This window comes from Bufo bufo, chromosome 4 (genome assembly GCF_905171765.1).
Source record: "Bufo bufo chromosome 4, aBufBuf1.1, whole genome shotgun sequence".
Classification (NCBI taxonomy): Eukaryota; Metazoa; Chordata; class Amphibia; order Anura; family Bufonidae; genus Bufo; species Bufo bufo.
The window spans coordinates 54,310,088-54,337,602 of NC_053392.1; the positions used below are offsets into that span (position 1 = coordinate 54,310,088).

Here is a 27,515-nt window from a genome sequence, read left to right on the forward strand (position 1 = left end):
TGCACTGTGAAACATGGTGGTGCCAGCCATATACTGTGGGGATGCTTTTCTTCAACAAGGTTAGGGAAGCTGGTAAGAGTTGATGGGAAGGAAGATAGAGCTAAATACAGGGCAATCCTGGAGGAAAACCTGGTAGAGGCTGCAAAAGACTTGATCCTGGGGCAGAGGGCAACAACCCTAAACATGCAGCCAGAGCTACAATGGAACGGTTTAGATCTAAGCATGTTCATGTGTTAGAATGGCCCAGTCACAGTCCAAACCTAAATTCCATCAAGAATCTGTGGCAAGACTTGAAAATTGCTGTTCACAGATGTCTTCTATCCAATCTGACTGATCTTGAGCTATTTTGCAAAGAAGAATGGGCAAAATTTTCAGCATCTTGATGTGTAAAGCTGGTAGAGACAAACCCCAAAAGACTTACAGCTGTGATTGCAACGATAGCACTTTCCAGATTTTTAGTCATTAAAAATTTTGAAAACCATGTATCATTTTCTTTTCTCTTCTCACATACAGTGCTTACTACTTTTTGTTGATCTATCACATAAAATCCCAACAAAATACATTTAAGTCTGTGGGTGTAACAAGAAAAAAATATTGAAACGTTCAAGGGGTATGAATACTTTTTTAAGGCACTGTACAGGTAAGATCTAACCCCATCAGCATTTCAGTGCAACAGACAGCCTTGCAGAAGGAAAAAAAGCCCATGGTGTACCCACTATACATAACAGAGCCACACTCTTGTACATATTCTCTAGACACATCCACAAATTGCATATAAGCTTATTACTTATTTTGCCCTAGTCTGCAGGAAGTAAACAGAGGAGCACAACCCTGAATGATGGATCTTGAAGGCAGCAGCTTAAAGCATAATGGGAAGGCAGAACTCACAAGTTCAGGGCACAGACTTACCAAAGTCTTGTGTAAAGAATGAAAATATTGGCAAACGTGGTTTTGTGGTCAATATTTCAGCATGGTTGGTAAAAGCATCTTTAATGGTGTCATAACCACTTAGGACAATTGATTTTGATGGTCCAAGCTTGATACTGAAGACTTTACCATACTCCTTAGACAACTGTGAAAACAGGAATGATTATATAGTTACCAAATGAGCTAAGATATTATTTGCAGCATTCTATGTACGTCTATAACTAGAGATGAGTAAAGTTTAGAAAAATTTAATTCGGCAGCTTCGCCAAAGAAATTTGATTCATTCCAAATTCATTTGTCACAAATTGCTAAAAATTAGGTATACCCAAGCCACTCTACCTTAGGTTATTTCCACATGGAGCGGCCATGCTGCAGGTGGATTACCGTCATGCTGCGGTGAAGAACCATGCGGCCAATTAGCCCACAGCTGCCTTTCATTTAATGATGAAGACCAAACGATATAGTAGGTCTTCATTGTCAATGGCTATGTGGCACCTTTAATACATCTTTAAACAGGGGCTGTACCCATTTCTCCAACCACAGCGCTCTCCTGCCCTACAGGTGGGGGCCCTTCTTCTGCCTTCTGCTTTCCTCCATTTCCACATCATCTAATATTGATGAGAATATGTCATCACGAACATCCAGAAACTCCTCTCTCTAGGACATGGAGACTTTGAAAGATGATTTGGAAGAAGTAAAGCCAGCACAAGATGTGGATGTTTATCATTTAGACCTTACCCCCAAGGGGTGCAGACTGGATAGAACTGGTTGGCACACTGGCACTGGAATAACAAAGATTTCCATCTTATTGGTATTGGATTACATATATTAGTTTACATCTGATGTAGGAATTAGTGATGAGCAGCAGGGGTCATATTCGAATTCGCAATATTTCGCGAATATTTTGTAGAATATTCATCGAATATTCGCAAATTCGAATATTCGTTATATTCTATGATTTTTTTACTCGAAAAATCAGCAAGGTAATGATCGTGTAATATTGCGAATTTTTCAACTTACAACTATTAGACAAAGAAGATTATAGCACTATATTAGCTAAATTGCTCTATATTCATATTTTTTTTCGAATATTCACTATATTGCTATAACTTCATTTTTTCGAATATTCTGAATATTCTAAAACAAGAATATATAGCAATATAGCGAATATTCGAAAAAAAAACTAACAATATAGAGCAATTTAGCTAATATAGTGCTATAATCTTCTTTGTCTAATAGTTGTAATTTTTTTCTCATCTGAAGTTCAGATTGGAAAAAAATTACAACTATAAAAAAAAAGATTATAGCACTATATTAGCTTAATTGCTCTATATTCGTTTTTTTTTCGAATATTCGCTATTTTGCTATAACTTTGTTTTTTAGAATATTCGTAATATTCTAAAACAAGAATATATAGCAATATAGCAAATATTAGAAAAAATTTTCTTGTTTTAGAATATTACGAATATTCGAAAAAACGAAGTTATAGCAATATAGTGAATATTCAAAAAAACAAAATGAATATAGAGCAATTTAGCTAATATAGTGCTATAATCTTCTTTGTCTAATAGTTGTAAGTTGAAAAATTTGCAATAAAAATTTGCATTACAAAAATTTGCATTGCGAAAATTCGCAAACAACACTACTCCTAAAGTCAAATACACTGCAGCCTTCTCATTGGCCCACAAGCTAGAAGCAGGGAGGGATCATGTGTACTGATTTTTAAAAAAAACGAATATTCAAAATTACGAATATATATCACTATATTCGAAATATTTGCAAATTTTCGAAGTAACTATATTCGCGATAACACTGTCGCTAGCGCGTGAGCACTTGCCACGTCTCTCCCTATCTCAGCTCACAGGAAAATGGCCAGAGACCATGCGGGAATAGAGATGGCCCGAACTATCCGACGGCGAACAGTTCCCGGCGAACATAGCTTGTTCGCGTTCGCCTCTGCCGGGCGAACACATGCGATGTTCGGTCCGCCCCCTATACATCATCATTGAGCAAACTTTGACCCTGTACCTCACAGTCAGCAGACACATTCCAGCCAATCAGCAGCATACCCTCCCTCCCAGACCCTCCCACCTCCTGCACAGCATCCATTTTAGATTCATTCTGAAGCTGCAGTCTTAGTGAGAGGAGGGAGACTGTAACTGCTGCTGATTTAATTGGGAAATCGATAGCTAGGCTAGTGAATTCAGTGTCCACTCCAGTCCTGAAAGACTCATCTGATCTCTGCTGTAAGGACAGCGTCCTGACAGCACCCCAAAAAGCCCTTTTTAGGGCTGCAACATTAGTCTGCTTTTTTTTTTTCCTTTATATACATATTGCAGTTGCCTGGCCTGCCTGTGTGTGAGGAGCTGCAGGCCCACAGACTGTAGTGTGCCCACTGCCAGTGCTCACCCCTGTCATTCCGTGTGGCACAGGACTTTGCTTAAAAAAAGGCACTTAATTTTTACACTTTAATCTAAGGTTAGTTGCCTGCCAGTGTGTGTCAGGCTGACTTCCACTGACTGTAGTGTGCCCACTGCCAGTGCCCACCACTCATACCGGCTGGCACAGGACTTTGCATAAAAAAGGCATTTAATTTTTACACTTTAGTGTAATTTCAGCTGCTTGCCTGCTGCTAGTGTGTGTCAGGCCGACTTCAACTGACTGTAGTGTGCCCACTGCCAGTGCCCACCCCTGTCATCCCGTGTGGCACAGGACTTTGCTTAAAAAAAAGGCACTTCATTTTTACACTTTAATCTAAGGTTAGTTGCCTGCCAGTGTGTGTCAGGCCGACTTCAACTGACTGTAGTGTGCCCACTGCCAGTGCCCACCCCTGTCATCCCGAGTGGCACAGGACTTTGCTTAAAAAATAGGCACTTAATTTTTACACTTTAATCTAAGGTTAGTTGCCTGCCAGTGTGTGTCAGGCTGACTTCCACTGACTGTAGTGTGCCCACTGCCAGTGCCCACCACTCATACCGGCTGGCACAGGACTTTGCTTAAAAAAGGCATTTAATTTTTACACTTTAATGTAATTTCAGCTGCTTGCCTGCTGCTAGTGTGTGTCAGGCCGACTTCAACTGACTGTAGTGTGCCCACTGCCAGTGCCCACCCCTGTCATACCCAGTGGCACAGGACTTTGCTTAAAAAATAGGCACTTAATTTTTACACTTTAATCTAAGGTTAGTTGCCTGCCAGTGTGTGTCAGGCTGACTTCCACTGACTGTAGTGTGCCCACTGCCAGTGCCCACCACTCATACCGGCTGGCACAGGACTTTGCTTAAAAAAGGCATTTAATTTTTACACTTTAATGTAATTTCAGCTGCTTGCCTGCTGCTAGTGTGTGTCAGGCCGACTTCAACTGACTGTAGTGTGCCCACTGCCAGTGCCCACCCCTGTCATACCGAGTGGCACAGGACTTTGCTTAAAAAATAGGCACTTAATTTTTACACTTTAATCTAAGGTTAGTTGCCTGCCAGTGTGTGTCAGGCTGACTTCCACTGACTGTAGTGTGCCCACTGCCAGTGCCCACCACTCATACCGGCTGGCACAGGACTTTGCATAAAAAAGGCATTTAATTTTTACACTTTAGTGTAATTTCAGCTGCTTGCCTGCTGCTAGTGTGTGTCAGGCCGACTTCAACTGACTGTAGTGTGCCCACTGCCAGTGCCCACCCCTGTCATACCGAGTGGCACAGGACTTTGCTTAAAAAATAGGCACTTAATTTTTACACTTTAATCTAAGGTTAGTTGCCTGCCAGTGTGTGTCAGGCTGACTTCCACTGACTGTAGTGTGCCCACTGCCAGTGCCCACCACTCATACCGGCTGGCACAGGACTTTGCTTAAAAAAGGCATTTAATTTTTACACTTTAATGTAATTTCAGCTGCTTGCCTGCTGCTAGTGTGTGTCAGGCCGACTTCAACTGACTGTAGTGTGCCCACTGCCAGTGCCCACCCCTGTCATACCGAGTGGCACAGGACTTTGCTTAAAAAATAGGCACTTAATTTTTACACTTTAATCTAAGGTTAGTTGCCTGCCAGTGTGTGTCAGGCTGACTTCCACTGACTGTAGTGTGCCCACTGCCAGTGCCCACCACTCATACCGGCTGGCACAGGACTTTGCATAAAAAAGGCATTTAATTTTTACACTTTAGTGTAATTTCAGCTGCTTGCCTGCTGCTAGTGTGTGTCAGGCCGACTTCAACTGACTGTAGTGTGCCCACTGCCAGTGCCAACCACTGATACCGGGTGGCACAGTAGCTTGCCGATAAATAAGGCATTTAATTTTTAGACAGTAGTCTAAATTCAGTTGCTTGCCTGCTGCCAGTGTGTGTCAGGCCCGCTTCCACTGACTGTAGTGTGCCCACTGCCAGTGCCAACCACTGATACCGGGTGGCACAGTAGCTTGCCGATAAATAAGGCATTTAATTTTTAGACAGTAGTCTAAATTCAGTTGCTTGCCTGCTGCCAGTGTGTGTCAGGCCCTCTTCCACTGACTGTAGTGTGCCCACTGCCAGTGCCAACCACTCATACCGGGTGGCACAGTAGCTTGCCGATAAATAAGGCATTTAATTTTTACACTTTAGTGTAATTTCAGTTGCTTGCCTGCTGCCAGTGTGTGTCAGGCCCGCTTCCACTGACTGTAGTGTGCCCACTGCCAGTGCCAACCACTGATACCGGGTGGCACAGTAGCTTGCCGATAAATAAGGCATTTAATTTTTAGACAGTAGTCTAAATTCAGTTGCTTGCCTGCTGCCAGTCAGTGTGTCAGGCCCTCTTCCACTGACTGTAGTGTGCCCACTGCCAGTGCCAACCACTCATACCGGGTGGCACAGTAGCTTGCCGATAAATAAGGCATTTAATTTTTACACTTTAGTGTAATTTCAGTTGCTTGCCTGCTGCCAGTGTGTGTCAGGCCCGCTTCTACTGACTTTAGTGTGCCCACTGCCAGTGCCAACCACTGATACCGGGTGGCACAGTAGCTTGCCGATAAATAAGGCATTTAATTTTTAGACAGTAGTCTAAATTCAGTTGCTTGCCTGCTGCCAGTCAGTGTGTCAGGCCCTCTTCCACTGACTGTAGTGTGCCCACTGCCAGTGCCAACCACTCATACCGGGTGGCACAGTAGCTTGCCGATAAATAAGGCATTTAATTTTTACACTTTAGTGTAATTTCAGTTGCTTGCCTGCTGCCAGTGTGTGTCAGGCCCGCTTCTACTGACTGTAGTGTGCCCACTGCCAGTGCCAACCACTGATACCGGGTGGCACAGTAGCTTGCCGATAAATAAGGCATTTAATTTTTAGACAGTAGTCTAAATTCAGTTGCTTGCCTGCTGCCAGTGTGTGTCAGGCCCGCTTCCACTGACTGTAGTGTGCCCACTGCCAGTGCCAACCACTCATACCGGGTGGCACAGTAGCTTGTCGATAAATAAGGCATTTAATTTTTACACTTTAGTGTAATTTCAGTTGCTTGCCTGCTGCCAGTGTGTGTCAGGCCCGCTTCCACTGACTGTAGTGTGCCCACTGCCAGTGCCAACCACTGATACCGGGTGGCACAGTAGCTTGCCGATAAATAAGGCATTTAATTTTTAGACAGTAGTCTAAATTCAGTTGCTTGCCTGCTGCCAGTGTGTGTCAGGCCCTCTTCCACTGACTGTAGTGTGCCCACTGCCAGTGCCAACCATTCATACCGGGTGGCACAGTAGCTTGCCGATAAATAAGGCATTTAATTTTTACACTTTAGTGTAATTTCAGTTGCTTGCCTGCTGCCAGTGTGTGTCAGGCCCTCTTCCACTGACTGTAGTGTGCCCACTGCCAGTGCCAACCACTGATACCGGGTGGCACAGTAGCTTGCCGATAAATAAGGCATTTAATTTTTAGACAGTAGTCTAAATTCAGTTGCTTGCCTGCTGCCAGTGTGTGTCAGGCCCACTTCCACAGACTGTAGTGTGCCCACTGCCAGTGCCAACCACTCATACCGGGTGGCACAGTACCTAGCACGCGTAGTACCACTTATCTAAAAAAAAAATGACAGGCAGAGGCAGGCCACCCCGCAGGGGCCGTCGTGGTCGTGGTGCTGTGATTTCCACTGTCCCTGGAATAATGCCCAGTTTTCAGAGGCCACGTACCCTGAACCCGAAAAATTCAGAGGACGTAGTTGACTGGCTTAGACAGGACACCCAATCTTCAACAGCTTCCGCTAAGAACCTTGACGCACCATCCTCCTCCAACTCAGCTTCGGTCACCTGCTCTCAAGTTACCACGCACCCGCCCGTCGCCACTACCACCACAGCCACCACAGCCGCTTCACTTGATCCGTCAGAGGAGTTATTTACACATCAGTTGGATGCAATTAGTGATGCGCAACCATTATTGCCAGATGATGTAGATTACGGGGATATGTCTCAGTCAGGCAGGATTACACACATGGACGTACAGTGTGATGATGATGATGTTGTACCCGCTGCTGCTTCCTTTGCTGAGGTGTCAGATACAAGTGAAGCGGTTGATGATGACGATGTGTCCACGGATGCCACGTGGGTGCCTGCTCGAAGAGGGGGAAAGTTCTGAAGGGGAGACAGAGAGAATGAGGAGACGAGTTGGAAGCAGGGGGAGGTCGTCGCAAGGAGTTAGTGGCACAGTCAGACAGCATGTATCGGCACCTGGGGTCAGCCAGACAGCACGCCAGTCAACGCATGCTGTTGCCACCACTAGAATGCCGTCATTGCAAAGCTCAGCAGTGTGGCATTTTTTTTGTGTGTCTGCCTCTGATAAAAGCAATGCCATTTGCAACCTGTGCCAAAAGAAACTGAGTCGTGGGAAGTCCAACACCCACCTTGGTACAACTGCTTTGCGAAGGCACATGATCTCACATCACAAACGCCTATGGGATCAACACATGAGTACAAGCAGCACACAAACTCAAAGCCACCATGCTCCTCCTGGTCCTGCATCTTCAGCCACGTCAACCACTGCTGTCCTCCCTGCCCCCTCTCAACCACCCGCCACTCCATCTCTCACCTTCAGCAGTTCCTGCTCATCTGCCCACAGTCAGGTGTCTGTCAAGGACATGTTTGAGCATAAGAAGCCAATGTCACAAAGTCACCCCCTTGCCCGGCGACTGACAGCTGGCTTGACGGAACTCTTAGCCCGCCAGCTTTTACCATACCAGCTGGTAGAGTCTGAGGCCTTCAAAAAATTTGTCGCTATTGGGACACCACAGTGGAAGGTACCCGGACGAAATTTTTTTTCAAAAAAGGCAATCCCAAACCTCTACCATGTCATTGAAAAGGAAGTCATGGCATCTCTGGCATACAGTGTTGGGGCAAGGGTCCATCTGACCACTGATACCTGGTCTGCAAAGCACGGTCAGGGCAGGTATATCACGTATACTGCGCATTGGGTCAACCTGCTGACGGCTGACAAGCATGGAATGCGTGGCTCTGCAGCGGAGTTGGTGACACCACCACGACTTGCAGGCAGACCTACTGCCACCTCCTCTACTCCTACTCCATCCTCTTTAATTTCCTCCTCGGCTGAGTCCTCTTCTGCTGCGGCGTCTGGCTGCACATCAACTGATTCCCCCCAGCTCCCCAGGGGCTATTCCACATCCCGGATACGACAGTGTAACGCTATCTTGGGGTTGACTTGCCTGAAAGCAGAGAGCCACACAGGACCAGCACTCCTGTCCGCCCTGAACGCACAGGTGGATCAGTGGCTGACCCCGCACCAACTGGAGATCGGCAAAGTGGTGTGTGACAATGGAAGCAATCTGTTGGCGGCATTAAATTTGGGCAAGTTGTCACATGTGCCGTGCATGGCACATGTGTTGAATCTCATCGTACAACGTTTTGTGTCTAAGTACCCAGGCTTACAGGACGTCCTCAAGCAGGCCAGGAAGGTGTGTGGCCATTTCAGGCGTTCCTACACGGCCATGGCGCACTTTTCCGATATTCAGCGGCGAAACAACATGCCAGTGAGGCGCTTGATATGCGACAGCCCGACACGTTGGAATTCAACACTCCTAATGTTCGACCGCCTGCTCCAACAAGAAAAAGCCGTCAACGAGTATTTGTATGACCGGGGTGCTAGGACAGCCTCTGCGGAGCTGGGAATCTTTTTGCCACGTTACTGGACACTCATGCGCAATGCCTGTAGGCTTATGCGTCCTTTTGAGGAGGTGACAAACCTAGTCAGTCGCACCGAAGGCACCATCAGCGACCTCATCCCATTTGTTTTCTTCCTGGAGCGTGCCCTGCGAAGAGTTCTGGATCAGGCTGTAGATGAGCGTGAAGAGGAAGAGGAAGAGTTGTGGTCACCATCACCACCAGAAACAGCCTTGTCATCATCGCTTGCCGGACCTGCAGCAACGCTGGAAGAGGAGTATGAGGAAGAGGAGTCAGAGGAGGAATGTGGCGGCTTTGAGGAGGAGGAAGACCAACCACAGCAGGCACCCCAGGGTGCTCGTTGTTGTCACCTATCTGGGACCCATGGTGTTGTACGTGGCTGGGGGGAAGAACAGACCGTCAATGACATCAGTGAGGACGAGGAACGGGAAATGAGAAGCTCTGCATCCAACCTTGTTCAAATGGGGTCTTTCATGCTGTCATGTCTGTTGAGGGACCCACGTATAAAAAGGATAAAGGAGAACGATCTGTACTGGGTGACCACGCTACTAGACCCCCGGTATAAGCAGAAAGTGGCAGAAATGTTACCAAATTACCGAAAGTCGGAAAGGATGCAGCAGTTCAAAACCAAACTAAAAAATATGCTTTACACAGCTTATAAGGGAGATGTCACAGCACAACGGGAATCTAACAGGGGAAGAGGTGAGTGTAATCCTCCTCCTACCACGGCGGCAAGGACTGGACGATTTACAGATGTGTTGTTGATGGAGGACATGCGGAGCTTTTTCAGTCCTACTCATCGCCACAGCCCTTCGGGATCCAGCCTTAGAGAACGACTCGACCGACAGGTAGCAGACTACCTCGCCTTAACAGCAGATATCGACACTCTGAGGAGCAATGAACCCCTTCACTACTGGGTGTGCAGGCTTGACCTGTGGCCTGAGCTATCCCAGTTTGCGATAGAACTTCTGGCCTGCCCTGCTTCAAGTGTCCTGTCAGAAAGGAGCTTCAGTGCAGCAGGAGGCATTGTCACTGAGAAGAGAAGTCGCCTAGGTCAAAAAAGTGTTGATTACCTCACCTTCATAAAGATGAATGAGGCATGGATCCCGAAGGGACTGACAGTGGGGGATACGTTTGACTAACAAAAGGCCTGATTACATGCCTTGGCCTCAAAATGGTCCCCACGCTGCTGTATTTAATGTCTGCATACCGGATGACTTTCGTGAATTCTCCACCACCAACTAGGGTTCAAGCCGTAATGTTTTAGTCACTTTTCTGCCTGGAAAACATAAATTTTTCCGGCCGCTGCTACAATAGCGTCTGCAACAGTGCCATTATTTTTCAGGCATGTGTACATGCCTAATTTTTCTGTCCTATGGTGCAGCACTGTGGCTGCAAAAACAAACCAAAAAAAAAAGGCACATACAAGTGTCAATTCCCCTTCGTGATCGTTACCTTGTTGTGGTGAAGGGGCTTGCGTATCACAATGAAGCAATCATCATCACCTCTATAAAAGTGTGTTGGCAATGTTGCCACACCCCAGATGATAAGGCCGTTGCTTCATTATGGTCAGACCAAAAGCGATCGGGTGGCCACGCTACTAGACCCCCGGTATAAGCAGAAAGTGGCAGAAATGTTACCAAATTACCAAAAGTCGGAAAGGATGCAGCAGTTCAAAACCAAACTAAAAAATATGCTTTACACAGCTTATAAGGGGGATGTCAATGGGGGATTCGACAATGGTTAATCAATTCGACCGGATAGGGTCCGTAACAGGGATTAAACTGATAGCAATAGTACTAGTTAAGACACCACTCATATAGGGTGTCACAGCACATTGCTCTGTGCACGCGCAGTGCCCCAATTTGGGAGTAAGAGGACCGACCAAGCTGATTTTTCCATCTCCCGGTTCCTGAAATCAATTCAGTTTAGTGTATGAGAGTTTGGTCTGTCACTGTGAAGGCAGTCGAAGGTACCCGGCCTAAATTTTTTTGCATAAAAGGCAATTCCTGATATGGGACGTAACAGGGATTAAACTGATGAGAATAATACTACAGAAAATACCACTCATATCGGTGGAGGGAGCCAGCGTTTTTTTAACCATCTCCCCGTTCAAAAAATCTATTTAATAAATGGCCCCCAGATTGGGGATGTTAGAGGGATTAAACTGATGAGAATAGTACTACAGAAAATACCACTCATATCGGGTGTGACAGTAAATTGCACGGCGCAGATGCAGTCACCGTGGTTTAAAACAGAGTGGAGGGAGCCAGCGTTTTTTTAACCATCTCCCCGTTCGAAAAATCTATTCAATAAATGGCACCCAGATTGGGGACGTTAGAGGGATTAAACTGATGAGAATAGTACTACAGAAAATACCACTCATATCGGGTGTGACAGTAAATTGCACGGCGCAGACGCAGTCACCGTGGTTTAAAACAGAGTGGAGGGAGCCAGGTTTTTTTTAACCATCTCCCCGTTCGAAAAATCTATTCAATAAATGGCACCCAGATTGGGGACGTTAGAGGGATTAAACTGATGAGAATAATACTACAGAAAATACCACTCATATCGGTGGAGGGAGCCAGCGTTTTTTTAACCATCTCCCCGTTCAAAAAATCTATTTAATAAATGGCACCCAGATTGGGGACGTTAGAGGGATTAAACTGATGAGAATAGTACTACAGAAAATACCACTCATATCGGGTGTGACAGTAAATTGCACGGCGCAGATGCAGTCACCGTGGTTTAAAACAGAGTGGAGGGAGCCAGCGTTTTTTTAACCATCTCCCCGTTCGAAAAATCTATTCAATAAATGGCACCCAGATTGGGGACGTTAGAGGGATTAAACTGATGAGAATAGTACTACAGAAAATACCACTCATATCGGGTGTGACAGTAAATTGCACGGCGCAGACGCAGTCACCGTGGTTTAAAACAGAGTGGAGGGAGCCAGGTTTTTTTTAACCATCTCCCCGTTCGAAAAATCTATTCAATAAATGGCACCCAGATTGGGGACGTTAGAGGGATTAAACTGATGAGAATAGTACTACAGAAAATACCACTCATATCGGGTGTGACAGTAAATTGCACGGCGCAGACGCAGTCACCGTGGATTAAAACAGAGTGGAGGGAGCCAGCGTTTTTTTAACCATCTCCCCGTCCGAAAAATCTGTTTAATAAATGGCCCCCAGATTGGGGAGTCGGGGACGTTAGAGGGATTAAACTGATGAGAATAGTACTACAGAAAATACCACTCATATCGGGTGTGACAGTAAATTGCACGGCGCAGACGCAGTCACCGTGGATAAAAACAAAGGGGAGGGAGCCAGCGTTTTTTTAACCATCTCCCCGTTCGAAAAATCAATTCAATTGACCTTTCGGGGACCCTTGGTGTTGTACGTGGCTGGGTGGAGGAAGAAACCTTCAATGACATCACCGGGACGTGGCTAGCTTGGTATCCAACCTTGTGCAAATGGGGAGTTTGCGGTTGTGCAAATGAACTGTTTGCGGTGCATTAAAAGGGGAGTTTGGTCTGTCAATGTCTGTGATGCGGGCGTAACCCTTACACTACCTGATCGATACAACATCATACCTGATCGTATACACACACTGGATGTTTTAAAGCACGTTATTCTAAACAATTTAGGAATGTTAGTTGATTTATGCCCTTTATGGATTAAAACCCGACTCTGCGTCCACTACGTAATTTTCCATGGGAGTTTTGCCATAGATCCCCCTCCGGCATGCCACAGTCCAGGTGTTAGACCCCTTGAAACAACTTTCTCATCACTATTGTGGCCAGAAAGAGTCCCTGTGGGTTTTAAAATTCGCCTGTCTATTGAAGTCTATGGCGGTTCGCCCGGTTCGCCAGTTCGCGAACATTTGCGGAAGTTCGCGTTCGCTGTTCGCGAACTGAAAATTTTATGTTCGCGACATCACTATGCGGGAATCGGGATGAAGGTTTTATAGGGCTGTGACATCACAGAGGATGACTATCTCTGGATGGCTGGCTGTAGGGCTTTATGGGTGATCTTGCATTCCCGTGCTTGTCTCCTCTATTCTTAAAGTTTTGCTTTGTAACAACTGTAGCCGGCATTTTAGGAAAACCTGATTCGTTACCCAAAATTTTCCTAAACTTTGAACTGAATTCCGCTTTGAATGCTTTGCTTCACTTAATACTATCTAGAACATGTGGCTGGTTATGACTATTTCATGAATTCTTCCAAACCTTATGGTCAGGATCTTACCCAGCCAGGTTCCTCTGAATGTCTGTTTTAGAAGGATTACCATGTCTGAAAATGTCCGAACTATTAAAATATGAAAATATTTTTCCTATGCACTGTATGTCAAAACGGAAAAAGAAATACACTGATTTAACATTTTTTGTTACCTTGTCCCCCAAAAAAAATTAATAAAGAGTGAATTAAATTTTGTCATCACCCAAAAATGGCACTGATAAGGAAATTAGCACTCTAGTATTCTGATGGGAATACTTTTCAAATTTCCAAGCATTAAAGGTTGGGTACTCCACCCAGTTTTGGATTAATGACCTCCTAGAGGCCATAGCAATCACACTGTGCCAAACACAAAAATAAGACAGAAATCCCAAATAGTGACACTGAGGTCCTGTGAGCTACCAGTGGATGAGACTGATTTATCATGTGGTAATTAGTATACTACGAAGCTGTAGTTGTCACTGACATCTTGGGAATGCCGAAGACCATGTGCCTAAACACAGCCATGGGACACTTTACTGCCTGTCCTAGGAAGCCACAATGTGTGAGGGATGTCCCAACCCCATACTTTGTAACCAGTTACCGTGACAAAACAGTGCGCTGGTAATTTATAACAATTATAAGGAAAGAAATAGAGTCACCTGTGAGAGAGGGATTTGCTATGTCTCTTGCAGCCTAAGTCCCCCAAAGCAAGACCCACTGAGGAGGAGAAGATTAGGAAGGTATGGGGTTATACTGTATATCTGGGAGAAATAGAAAGTGGTGTATGTCTAGAACTTTGGCCACAGATGCCATAGGTGTAATACAGTTGTACTGCCTTAAGGATGAGAGAGATGTTTGCAGACTATATCCTGTTATGCAAAAATGTAACCTGGACCTTAACACTGATAATAGGAGAACATGTAAAAACACCAAAAGGGAAAGATTAGGGAATGGCAGAAAAGGTCCTGTTAGTCAAATTTCTACATCTCTTCCAGCATCAGTGAAACTTAGGCCGGGGACTGGCTGTCTTTACAGAGACCACCCTGTATGAAGAGTCACTGGAAGTGCTCCACAGTATGGAGACTTACTGGCAACTCTCCACAGGAAAACAATATGCAAGAGGTATCTCTCAAGGAAAGAGAACCATTACACTACTGCCATCTTGTGGAAGTGGCTCCCTATGAGTATAAAATCTAATTTTGTTTTCCCATAGAGCATTGCCAAGAAGTCTCCATACCATGAACTTGATAATGATAATACACACACACATGTGCCTGGAGGTGGTTTGGACAGCGAGGTAAGACTACTTTCCCACTTGCATTTGTAATTCCGGTATTGAGACCCGGCAGAGGATCTCAATAACGCAATTAAACTGTTCTGTTTAAAAATTATTATTTTGGGGGGGAACGTGGCCTATAGCTGGATGGTGTAGACGTGATTCACCACGGCTCCTGCGGATGGGATCTAAACCTACCCCATCCACCGCATTAACATCGCCACAGTGCCCCAATTCCTGCAGTCCTGTGCTCCACTCATCACCCAACACCGTTTGAACCAAGTGGGGAGCTTCTACGACCCAGGCGGCCCAAGATACATTTGCGGCCTAACCGACAGGACAGATCCCCGGCCTCGATTTTCAGCCGCAGCGCAGCCCGAGTGCCAGCGCTCCATGCCAGAGACCCTCTGATCCATCTTTGGAATCCAGGGGGCTCGGAGGGGATTGAGTGGAGACCAGGCCCCATCAGGTCAGCGCTCTCCCCCTGCCTCCCCTCACTCACCTGGTCAGACAAGGAACATCGCCATAGCGGCGGCCCCATCTTGGAGACAGTGTTCTCCTTCTCCAGCATCCTCCCATGAGGGAGCAGAAGTTCTCTGTGCCTGCCATCTACTGGATCCACATTAGGGGTGAGTGATTCACAGTGAGAGCCCCTAGCTAAGTAGAGATGTCCCGAACTATTCACCGGCGAACAGTTCCCGGCGAACATAGCTTGTTCGTGTTCGCTGCGGCGGGCAAACATTTGCGATGTTCGGTACGCCCCCTATACATCATCATTGAGCAAACTTTGACCATGTACCTCACAGTCAGCAGACACATTCCAGCCAATCAGCATACCCTCCCTCCCAGACCCTCCCACCTCCTATCAAAAAGCAAGGACAGCATCCATCTTAGATTCATTCTGAAGCTGCAGTGTCACAAATTTGACTAAGTTGTAATCGCAATGCGATTAATACAGGTTATATTAATCGCATTGCGAATTCAGCTTAGAGCTGGGTTCCTAATGGTTGTATTGCTAGAATATAACGAAGATTGAGAATATAGTGCTATATTCGTTATATTGGTCAATTCTAGCAATACAACCATTAGGAACTCAGATCTAAGTTGTAATCGCAATGCGATTAATACAGGTTATATTATTCACATTGCGAATTCAACTTAGAGCTGGGTTCCTAACGGTTGTATTGCTAGAATATAATGAAGATTGAGAATATAGTGCTATATTCGTTATATTCGTCAATTCTAGCAATACAACCATTAGGAACTTAGCTCTAAGTTGAATTCGCAATGCGATTAATGCAGGTTATATTAATCGCATTGCGAATTCAACTTACCACACTCTGCGTCAACTACGTAATTTTCCATGGGAGTTTTGCCATGGATCCCCCTCCGACATGCCACAGTCCAGGTGTTAGTCCCCTTGAAACAACTTTTCCATCACTATTGTGGCCAGAAAGAGTCCCTGTGGGTTTTAAAATTTGCCTGTATATTGAAGTCTATGGCGGTTCGCCCGGTTCGCCCGTTCGCGAACATTCGCGGAAGTTCGCGTTCACCGTTCGCGAATGGAAAATTTTATGTTCGCGACATCTCTATAGCTAAGTGCCCTGGACTGGAACCCACTCCACATCCCCAGCCAGCTAATATATCATAGGGCTTCAGCCCTCAAAAGCTTCTGCCAATCACAGTACAGCGCCAGCACTGCTACATTTGCTTAAAGGCACGGGCTTCATTTTTTACAGTACCCTTTCCTGAGAAGGAGAGATCCACACAGGATCACCATATACCTGATAGAAGGCACAGCCTTGATTTTTTCTGAAACATCTCTTGGAAAGCTAAGGAATGGATGTATAACACCACACCAATCTGGAGGGAAAGATAACCTGTTTTCATGTAAACCCTGTAAAATAGCATTACCCTGGGGCGCATGCACGAAGTTCACGGGGGAGGATGTGCGCTGAGTGAGCTCTGTGCCCGCCACTGCTGGAGGGCTGTGAAGCGCTGCCTAGCAGCTCCATGAGCATTGACCAGAGCTTCTAGCCTACCAAGACGATGACTAAAACCAAGAAATCGGGTGCCCAGCCAACTTCCCAGCCTCTATCCCGGCCATCTTCGCCTCTCAGGCCACTTCCAAAATGGCGACCCCGTCCACCCCAGATACCAATGAGGACTCTAATCAGGGAGTACTGGGATCCCAATCGCCGGCCCCAGCCTCACCCCCTGCATCTCCACCGAGAGACCACTTTCAAAACATCAGACAAATGTTCCGGGATGAACTAGCCCAAGCAGGAACTGAGTTTTCCGGCCAAATTCATGACCTAGGCCAACGTGTCGCTGATGTTGAAGCGAAGGCCGAAAGCATGGTCGATGCTATAGCAGTGGACCGGCATGATATTGATGCCCACGCAGTGCAAATAGAGGCCTTGGAGCTTAAATTGGAAGATCTAGAAAACCGCTTCAGGAGGGCGAACCTTCGTATCCAAGGGGTACCGGAGAGTCTCACCTCATTGCATCAAACAGCATCAGAGCTCTTTAAGACCCTGCTGCCCTAACAGGACGTTTCACTGTTCCTTATTGACAGAATACACAGGGCTCTGGGCACTCCAAAGAACTCCCATCCCCTGGGACATTGTGCTGAAACTCCACTATACGGAAGCCCGCAACAAGATTCTTCTAACGGCCCACAATCTCCAGGCCTTCCTTCCACAGCAAAGCTATTTTCTGATTTGGCACCCTCAACTCTAGGTCGCCGCAGAAATATGAAGCCTATCACATTGGCCATCCAACAAGCCCAAATACACTACCGATGGGGCTTTCCTTTCTCTCTGACTTTTACCCACAGCTCCAGGATCTATTTGGTCCGCTCTCTGGAGGAAGGTAAAGAAGCTCTATTCAAAGCGGGAATCCCTACGGAGACGCAAGTGCCTCTACCTCCGAGGACCCCGAGACCAACGAGATTTTGGTCCAACAAAGCACGCCCATCGACGAGATCCAGAGTGGGACCCCAGAACTGATCATATTACATCTCCCACTTCTCCTGGGACTGCACTTATCTGATGGGTAGGATCTGAGCCAATGGCTCCTAACAGTTCTCCCACACCCTAAGAAGGTTCATGGCCGGGCCTCTCGAGGTGGAGAATCCATGTTTTGGTCACTATCCTCGATATACCCTCTGGTCAATGTTGTTAGAAAAATATGGTAGCCCTGTAGTGGCAGGATTATCATGTTGCCTTATGTTTCCTGGTCTGGGGTACCAAGGCCTTGCTACCCCCACTCCAGACCTACTGAGTTGTTTTGGTTCTCTATTTTATTTTGTTCTCTGTTAGTTATAACAGTGTTTTTGCACGGTATCCTTTGATGCTTTCCATTATGCTACATGGGGATTTGATTATGTGGATTTGGGGGAGAGATGGCAGTGGGGGTGGGAGGGGGTGGTGTGAGAGTGAGTACTCCCGTACTTGCTCTTCTCCTGCGATTATCAGTTTTTTATCATTTGTCGCATAATCTCACATAATGTTAGGGGGTTTAATTCACCCCACAAGCATAAAAAAAGCATTCTAAAACACTGCCTTGATATTGTTTGTCTGCAGAAGTCTCACTTCTCCACCACCTCGTCCCCCTCTTATATTCATTCTCAGTACTCTACCTTCTGTACTGCTTCATCTACATACAAGACAAAGGGTGTGGTTACTCTCTTTAAGAATAATTTCCCCTTTAAGGTTAAACAGGCCTATTCAGACTCTGATGGTACATACCTGATTATTACAGGCACCCTTCATGATACATCCATTTGTGTATTGAACACTTACTCCCCTAATGAGCACCCCATTCATTTTTTTCAAGAATTTAGCTGAAATAATTGAACCTCTAGAATACCAATATCTTGTATAGTGTGGGGATCTCAACTTTGTACTGAACACCACTCTGGACAGGTCACACACGTCGGACTCACACCACACACGAGAGCAAAAACAGATCATTAGCGACACTATGCACCAACTCTCTCTCTCAGACACTTGGAGAGAGCACAATGGATCAGCTAGGGGATACACTTTCTACTCATCAGCTGACAATTCCCATACTCGAATTGACTTATTTATTTCCTCAGCTAATGCACTCCGTCTTCTCCTATACAGTAGACACATTGTCTTAGCTTGGTCTAACCATGATGTTGTTTTTTCTGTTTTTGACTTCACGCCTAGAAGGTCGCTTCCTTTTTCTTGGCGCCTCAATGAAGCCCTGCTTTCAGACCTTGCAGTCGTCCAGACTCAGATTGCCACTGACTTGACCAATTTCTTCACTGAGAACACAGTGCCTAATTCCTCTCCACACTGGGTATGGTTAGCCCATAAGGCTTTTATCAGAGATAAATTAATAGCTATTGGGTCAAAAAAGAAAAAAGATAGAGGACAGGCACAGTCCCAATGGGCCAATAAACCTGATAAATTATTGGCTAGGAAGCTCAAATCCCAGCAACTCATTAACCAAGTCCTGCGGATTCAAACAAAAGAAGGCCAAGTCACTAGTAACTCTAACCATATATATAAGACCTTCAATGATTTTTATCAAGCCCTTTATAAACACCGAAACCCTCAAATGCCTGCACTAACTAACGCCTTCCTCTCCAAAGCCAACCTCTCTAAACTTACCTCTGACGCTCTTCTACAGCTCAATAGGGAGGTATCAGCTGAAGAAGTTGAGATGACCCTTAAAAACCTGAAATTAGGAAAGGCCCCTGGGCCAGATGGTCTGACTGCACTTTACTTTAAGAAATTCTCCCCAATCCTTATTCTGCACACAAGAACCTACTGTAACCATCTCCTCCAGGGTAATGCAATGCCGGATGAATTCCTGGATGCTCTTATAACAGTTATCCCCAAACCTAAAAATAATCCTTTGTCCCCAGCTAATTATAGACCAATCTTTTTATTAAACCTTTATGCAAAGATCTTCACATCAATTTTAGCTAGCAGATTAAACCTTTTACTTCCACTCTTGATCCATCCCGATCAAGTTGGATTTATCCCTCAAAGAGAAGCCCCTGATAATGTTCGCAAAATTCTCAATGTAATCTCTTGGTCACATCAGCATCAACGTCCTCTAACCTTACTTTCTTTGGACCTAGAAAAAGCCTTTGATTGCCTTGGAGACGTGCATGATTGCCCCATTTACCTGGCCTGCATTGTTTTGGGATACAAATCCTATCCCTACTGACCTTAAATCCAAGGTCCTATTGCCTTTCTACGCTATCCAACTATGGCGATCAGTCCGTTTTAAGGCTGGCCTCCAATCCAGGCCCGCTCCCCTCACTCCTCTACTGACTAACCCGGCCTTCCCACCTGGGATGGACTTGAGTGGTTTCTCATGGTGGTCCGCCAATCGCTTGACAAAACGCATGACTTCCTTATTGCTGGTAAATTACCATCTGCAGATCAGTTAAGGTCTAAATATTCTATTCCCACATCTGAAAGCTATAGACTGATTTTGTCCTTTTGGCGGTGAGTGTGGGGACTATCTCATCCATTTCCTGATCTCCTTTTGAACGTTTCTTGTTCAAAGTGTTCTTGACCCCCCCATATGGTATACTCTGCCTGCAACACCTGCCCCCTCCATGTGGCTAAGAATTCCAAAAAGCCTTACTTTTAACAGGATACCATGTTTTTGTTACCTGTTGTATGTGAATCTATTGATTTTATTGTTATTATTATTATTATTATTATTATTATTATTATTATTATTTTGTTGTTCTCTTGCTCACCAATCCCTGGTTGCTTGATACTACATGCATAAAACTATACGCTTATCATTAACCGCCTCCTGCGTGAGGTGCAATTCTGCAATATTTCTTTTGGTTGTGTAACCGTACCTTTTGTTATTCTTTAATAGAGTTGAGCGGACACCTGGATGTTCAGGTTCAATGGGTTTGGCCGAACTTCACAAAAAACTTGACCACGAACCCGAACCCCATTGAAGTCAATGGGGACCCAAACTTTTGAGCACTAAAATGGTTTTAAAAATGTCATGGAAAGGGCTAGAGGCCTGCAAATGGCATCAAAATGTGGTTAAGAGCATGGCAAGTGCTCTGCAAACAAATGTGGATAGGGAAATGACTTTAACCGCCTCACGTCCGCCCATAGACTATAAACGTCCTATGGGTGGACGTCTATTTCTGACAGCACGTTTTAAAACGTCCTGTCAGAAATAGCAGCTGCACGCTAATCGTGCAGCTGCTGATCGGGTTGCCCGCTGTCAGTGACAGCAGGGCAACCCTAAGACAAGGCAGGGACAGTTCCCAGGTGTCCCTGCCTTCACGATCGCTGCAGACACAGCGCTCACCGAGCGCTGTGTCTGCAGAGCAGGAAGCGCTGTGCGCTTCCTGTTCCGGCCCGGCGGTCATGTGACCGCCGTGACCGGAGTGTGCAGGGGCTGTGTGAGGTCTCTCAGAGACCTCGATCAGCCCTGCACTGAGGCTGTACAGCGCTGGATTGCTGCTGTACAGCCTCTATAGGGGTGCATTTGTCCTGTAACTGGGGCTACTATGTCAGCCCCAGTTACAGGAGAAATCAACTGTGAAAAAAAAAAGAAAAAGTGAAGCAAATGTCTGCCAGAGGTCTTGTATGACCTTATGGGGGACGAAAAGTGTAAATAAAAATAAAAAAAATAAAGGGTTGAAAAAATAAAATAAAATAAAGTTTCACATGTAAAAAAAAAAAAAGTTCCCAAGTTAGGAATAAAAAAAAAAAATTAAAAATAGAAAAAATAAAATAAAATAGACATATTTGGTATTGCCACGTCCGTAAAAACCTAACCCCTCGGGTGAACACCGTAAAAAAAACAAAACAAAAACTGTGTCAAAACAAGCAATTTTTGTCACCTTGCATCACAAAAGGTGCAACACCAAGTGATCAAAAACGCGTATGTCCCACAAAATAGTACCAATAAAACCGTCACCTCATCCCACAAAAAATGAGCCCCTTTATAATAAAATCTCTCAAAAAATAAAAAAACTATAGCTCTTAGAACATGGAGACACTAAAACATCATTTTTTTGGTTTCAAAAATGCTATTATTGTGTTAAAGTGAAACAAATAAAAAAAAGTATACATATTAGGTATTGCCGCGTCCGTAAAAACCAGCTCTATAAAAATATCACATGACCTAACCCCTCGGGTGAACACCGTAAAAAAAAAAAAAAAAAAACTGTGTCAAAACAAGCAATTTTTGTCACCTTGCATCACAAAAGGTGCAACACCAAGTGATCAAAAATGCGTATGTCCCACAAAATAGTACCAATAAAACCGTCACCTCATCCCGCAAAAAATGAGCCCCTACATAAGAAAATCTCTCAAAAAATAAAAAAAACTATAGCTCTCAGAACATGGACACATTAAAACATAATTTTTTTGTTTCAAAAATGCTATTATTGTGTAAAACTTTAATAAATGAGAAAAAGTATACATATTAGGTATCGCCATGTCCGTAACAATCTGCTCTATAAAAATGTCACTTGACTGAACCCCTCAAGTGAACGCTGTAAAAATAAATAAATAGAAACTGTGCTAAAACAACCAATTTTTTGGTCACCTTACCCCATAAAGTGTTATAATGAATGATCAAAAAATCATATGTACCCAAAAATAGTACTAATAAAACTGGCACCTTATCCCCTAGTTTCCAAAATGGGGTCACTTCTTGGGAGTTTCTACTGTAAGGGTGCATCAGGGGGCTTCAAATGGGACATGGCATCTAAAAACCATGTGGAGTTCCTTTTCTTCTGCGCCCTGCCGTGTGCCCATACAGCAGTTTATGACCACATGTGGGGTGTTTCTGTAAACCGCAGAATCTGGGTAATAAATATTGAGTTTTGTTTGGCTGTTAACCATCGATGTGTTAAAGAAAAAAATTGATTAAAATGGAAAATCTGCCAAAAAAGTGAAATTTAAAAATTTGATCTCCATTTTCCTTTAATTCTTGTGGAACGCCTAAAGGGTTAACAAAGTTTGTAAAATCGGTTTTGAATACCTTGAGGGGTGTAGTTTCTACAATGGGGTCATTTATGGGGGTATCCACTATGTAGGCCCCACAAAGTGACTTCAGACCTGAACTGGTCCTTATAAAGTGGGTTTTGGCAATTTTCTTATAAATTTGAAGAATTGCTTCTAAACTTCTAAGCCTTCTAACGTCCTAAAAAAATAAAATGACATTTCCAAAATGATGCCAACATAAAGTAGACATATGGGGAATGTTAAATAATAAATATTTTATGAGGTATCACTTTCTGTTTTAAAAGCAGAGAAATTGAAATTTAGAAAATTGCGAATTTTTCAAATTTTTGGGTAAATTTGGGATTTTTTCATAAATAAAGGTGAAATATTTTGACTCAAATTTATGACTATCATGAAGTACAATGTGTCACGAGAAAACAATCTCTGAATGACTTGGATAAATAAAGGCGTTCCAAAGTTATTACCACATAAAGTGAGATATGTCAGTTTTGCAAAATTTGGCCTGGTCAGGAAGGGGGCAAATGGCCCAGATGGGAAGTGGTTAAATAATACAAAATACGTAAAAATAAAAAATAATAATCTTGATCTAGGAGGACAAGGTCCATATGGATTAGGAGGTTGAGGAGGCGGTGGATGTGGCGATGTAGGTGGAAGCGGCGGTGGAGGAGGAGGAGGTAGCCTACACTGCTTTTTGGTTTTAAATTTATTTAAATTTTTTTAAATAAGGGTACACCCCAAAACATTGGGAAATATAACCTGTGATAACCCCCTCCAGTCGTGCTAAACACATGTTCAGACAATACACTGGCTGCAGGGCAGGCCAGCACCTCCAAGGCGTAAAGGGCAAGCTCAGGCCATGTGCCCAATTTGGAGACCCAGAAGTTGCAGGGGGGCAGAACCATCAGTCAGTTCGTGTAGGCGTGTGCAAACATACTGCCCCACCATGTTGCACGTCCCCGTGATGTTCACGATCCAATTGGATATCTGCTCTATCAACGTTTGATGTTCTTTTCTGCGCCTACCATGTTGATCATGGTTAGCGGCGAATCAGGATTCCACCCCGGAGAGAGCGCGTGAGAAAGAGAGACCACATCCAAGGGAGATCAATGGATGAAATGTAATTGTGATCGAGCGGAAATGTGGGAGAAGCTATTAAAATGGAAAAATTGAAGGAAAGGAGGGGGCGCGCGGCAATTACCCACTCCCAACTCGGGGAGGTAGTGAAGATAAATAACAATACAGGACTCTTAAGATGCCCTGTTATTTGAATGATTAATAAAACATTATAGGGAATGTCACTGGGGTATTTTGGATTTGGAAACGTTAGCCAGGAGAGGCCCTGCTGCCGCTTTGTTCACTCTAGATAACTTCTGCCTGGTCGCACGTTCCTGTGACGTCCACCATCCATTTGGATATTTTCTCTATCAACTTTCGATGTTCTTTTCTGAGCCTACCATGTTGATCATGGTTATCCGCGAATCAGGGTTCCATGCCAGATAGGCAGCGTGAGAAAGGGAGACCTCATCCAAGGGAGGTCAATGGCTGCAATGGGATGAAGCGGAAATGTAGGACAAATTATTAAAGCAGAAGGATCGAAGGAAAGGGCCTAGCTGCTCCTGCTCCTCCTCTCCTTGTCACCTGTGTAAAAAAATAAAATTCTCTATGCATTGCTTGTGTTCAAATGTCCTCCTCCTCTAGCTCAGCCCCCACAGGGCTCATGTGGCCGTGAGATGTAGTCACCAAGTCAGATTATGCAGCATGTGCTCCAGGACATGAATCAGTGGAATGACGTTGTTAATTTCGTAGTCCTGGCAACTGACAAATAAAATGGGCTTCTCAAAGGGCCCGAGCAAACGGCAGGTGTCACGCATAATCTGCCACTGGCTAACATCGAAGTTACAAAGGGGAGTGCCTCTGTCCGACTGTATTATCAAAAGATTGTACAGGGACTTTTCCTGTTCATATAATTGGTCCAACATATGGAGGGTGGAATTCCAGCGTGTGGAAATATCGCATATCAACCTATGTTGGGAGACGCCGGTGTGCCGTTGCAGCTCAAGGAGGGTGTGCTTTGCGGTGTATGAGTGGCTGAAGTGCATGCAAAATTTTCTGCCCATGTTCAGGATGTCTTGCAGATGGGATGAAGACTTCAGGAACCGCTTTACAACCAGATTGAACACGTGTGCAATGCAGGGCACAAGGCTCAGCCCTCCTTGACACTATGCCGACACCATGTTCTTCCCGTTGTCGGTCACCATGGTTCGGATTTTGAGTTGTCGAGGAGAAAGCCAGGATTCGATTTTACAGAGTAGTTCCTCCCCTGTGAGACTCCTTGCCCTGCACATGTGGTATGCTGGAGGAGCACTGTGAATTGTAACTGCAGTGGAGGCTAAGGACATGGTGGAGGATGAGGAGGCATAAGCGGACATTGTCGCAGGACCAACAGCGTGACAACGTGGAGGCGGAAGCGGCGTCACCTGGCCAAGTTGCTGGTGTGACTGGGTAGGAAACACATTTATCCAGTGGGCTGTAAAGGGCATACAGATGTTATAGAGTTGACACACATGCTTTATGAGACATGTTATCTAAACTAAATGAGTTATGCAAACACCTTCAATTGCTTTTCAATGGCTTTTGTTTTAAGATAACGTGATGAGTTAAGAAATTTGAGATAAGAGTTTGTGTGTTAACCCTGCTACATCTGTATATTGTCCTTGACCGTAGTTACAGCTCCACATGTTGGCGCAGCTGTGCACATTGGTAGACACCGACAGGCTCAATGACTGGCCCACCTTCTGTTCTATATATGTGTGCAGGGCTGGTACTGCCTTTTTCTCAAAGAAATAACGGCTTGGGACTCTCCACCTCGGCTCGGCACAAGCCATCAGTTCTCTCAAAGGTGCAGAGTCCATCACTTGGAAAGGGAGGGACTGCAGCACCACAACTTGGTCAGGAGCGCGTTCAGCTTCTGCGCCGTTGGATGAGTGCACGCATACTGTTGTCTCTTGGCAATCGCTTTGGTGATCGATTGCTGATGGAATGACTGACGAGGAGTGGGAGGATGATGAGCAGGAGCTTTATGATTAACAGATGATAGGACGGCCAGACAGCTGCATTCAGCTGAGGTGGTGGAGCTTTGACTGCATGAAATTGGTTGCGTGCCACTAAGTGATGCAGCAGTTGCTGCGGCAGGCAGGACCACCACATGGAGCCACGTTTCTCGACTGCCACTTTATGGTGAAACTGCATGTGTTGATGCAGAGCCGTGGTGCCAACATTGACACCCTTGACATGCTTCATCTTCTGGCCACAAATTGGGCAAATGGCTATGTTCACCTCCTCCGGCGGCCTAACAAAAAATTGCCACACCACCAAGTATAGCATTTTCCACCCAACATTCCGCACTGACTGCCTGCTATTGTTGCCTCCGTGAACCCCTGCACCCCTACCTTTCTGGGCCTGTAGGCTCCTGCGAAGCAGCTGGTCTACCCCGGGCACGTTTGGCTCCCGACCTCCCACTGCTGCCACCCTGCTTAATCACAGCCACGCTACCACCCTGCTGGCTTAGCCGCTGCCTCATGCGCAAGCTGCCACCCTCTTCTCCTGATGATAATAATGAAGCCCCTTCTTTGCCTGGCTCCCAAGTGCGATCGGCTACATCATCATCATCCGCTACTGTTTGCACGTCACTGATGTCCCCCTCAATGGTCTCAGGGCCAGGAGCCTGACCGCTCACAACACCTGCTTCCATGCAACTCTTATCATCACTACTTGCCTGCCTACCGGAGGTAGGGGCGGATGTCTACTCCAAATCTTGGCTGGGCAGCAGCTGCTGACTGTCCTCTAGTAGCTCGTCCTCGCTGAAAAGTGGAGCCGAGCCATCAGCATATAATACTTCTCGCACTGAGGGGACTGAAAATCACAAGGGAAGGTTTATGAGAGGTGGGGGCACAGGGCATGCTCCCTGGCCATGCCAACTAAGAGTCTTGACTGGGGGTGTCTGATGTCACTTGAGATGAAGTTAAAGACTGAGTCAACCATTTTAGCACCGCTGGATTGCTGGTCTAGACACGACAGCTAGATGACACCGGGAGCTCAGGCCTCTCGCTGCGAATCCTGCTGCAACCCCCCCTTCTTCTGCTGCCTGCGACAGAAACATTTTAGCCACTGCCCGTTCCCTTTGAAGGGCCTGTCACCTGTCTGTCTGACATACTGCATAATAAAAGAATTAAATTAAAACTAAGATAATACCCCACAAAAAAAGGCTGTAGTACAATGTAACTTCACCACAGAACGGCAATTAAGACATATTCTTTTTCCTATTAATACACCCCAAAAAAGAAATATAACAATCGCAATTCACTGCAGAACAGCTAATGAGACGTACATATCTTTTCTATTAATACACCCCGTAAATGGCTGTAGTACAATGTAACTTCACTGCAGAATGGCAATTAAGACGTATTTTTTTCCTATTTCTACACCCAAAAAAAATAAATCTAACAATCATAATTTACCGCAGAATGGCTAATGGGACGTACGTTCATTTCCTTTTAATACACCCCGTAAATTGCTGTAGTACAATGTGACTTCACTGCTGAAAGGCAATTAGGACACATATACTGTGTGTATATATATATATACACTGCTCAAAAAAATAAAGGGAACACAAAAAAAACACATCCTAGATCTGAATTAATTAAATATAGTTGAATGTGCTGACAACAAAATCACACAAAAATAAAAAAAATGGAAATCAAATTCTCAACCCATGGAGGTCTGGATTTGGAGTCACACTCAAAATTAAAGTGGAAAAACACACTACAGGCTGATCCAACTTTGATGTAATGTCCTTAAAACAAGTCAAAATGAGGCTCAGTAGTGTGTGTGGCCTCCACGTGCCTGTATGACCTCCCTACAACGCCTGTGCATGCTCCTGATGAGGTGGCGGACGGTCTCCTGAGGGA

At 45.1% G+C, this 27,515-nt stretch overlaps 1 protein-coding gene across 1 annotated transcript in view; it reads right to left on the reverse strand.

Annotated features, from left to right (window-relative positions):
* Positions 1-27,515, reverse strand: part of LOC120997246 (cytochrome P450 2K6-like) — a 132,948-nt gene that overhangs the window by 63,456 nt on the left and 41,977 nt on the right. Inside the window, exon 3 of the mRNA XM_040427251.1 lies at positions 910-1,072. Coding sequence (XP_040283185.1) covers positions 910-1,072 — 163 coding nt within the window. The remainder of the gene's footprint in view (positions 1-909; positions 1,073-27,515) is intronic.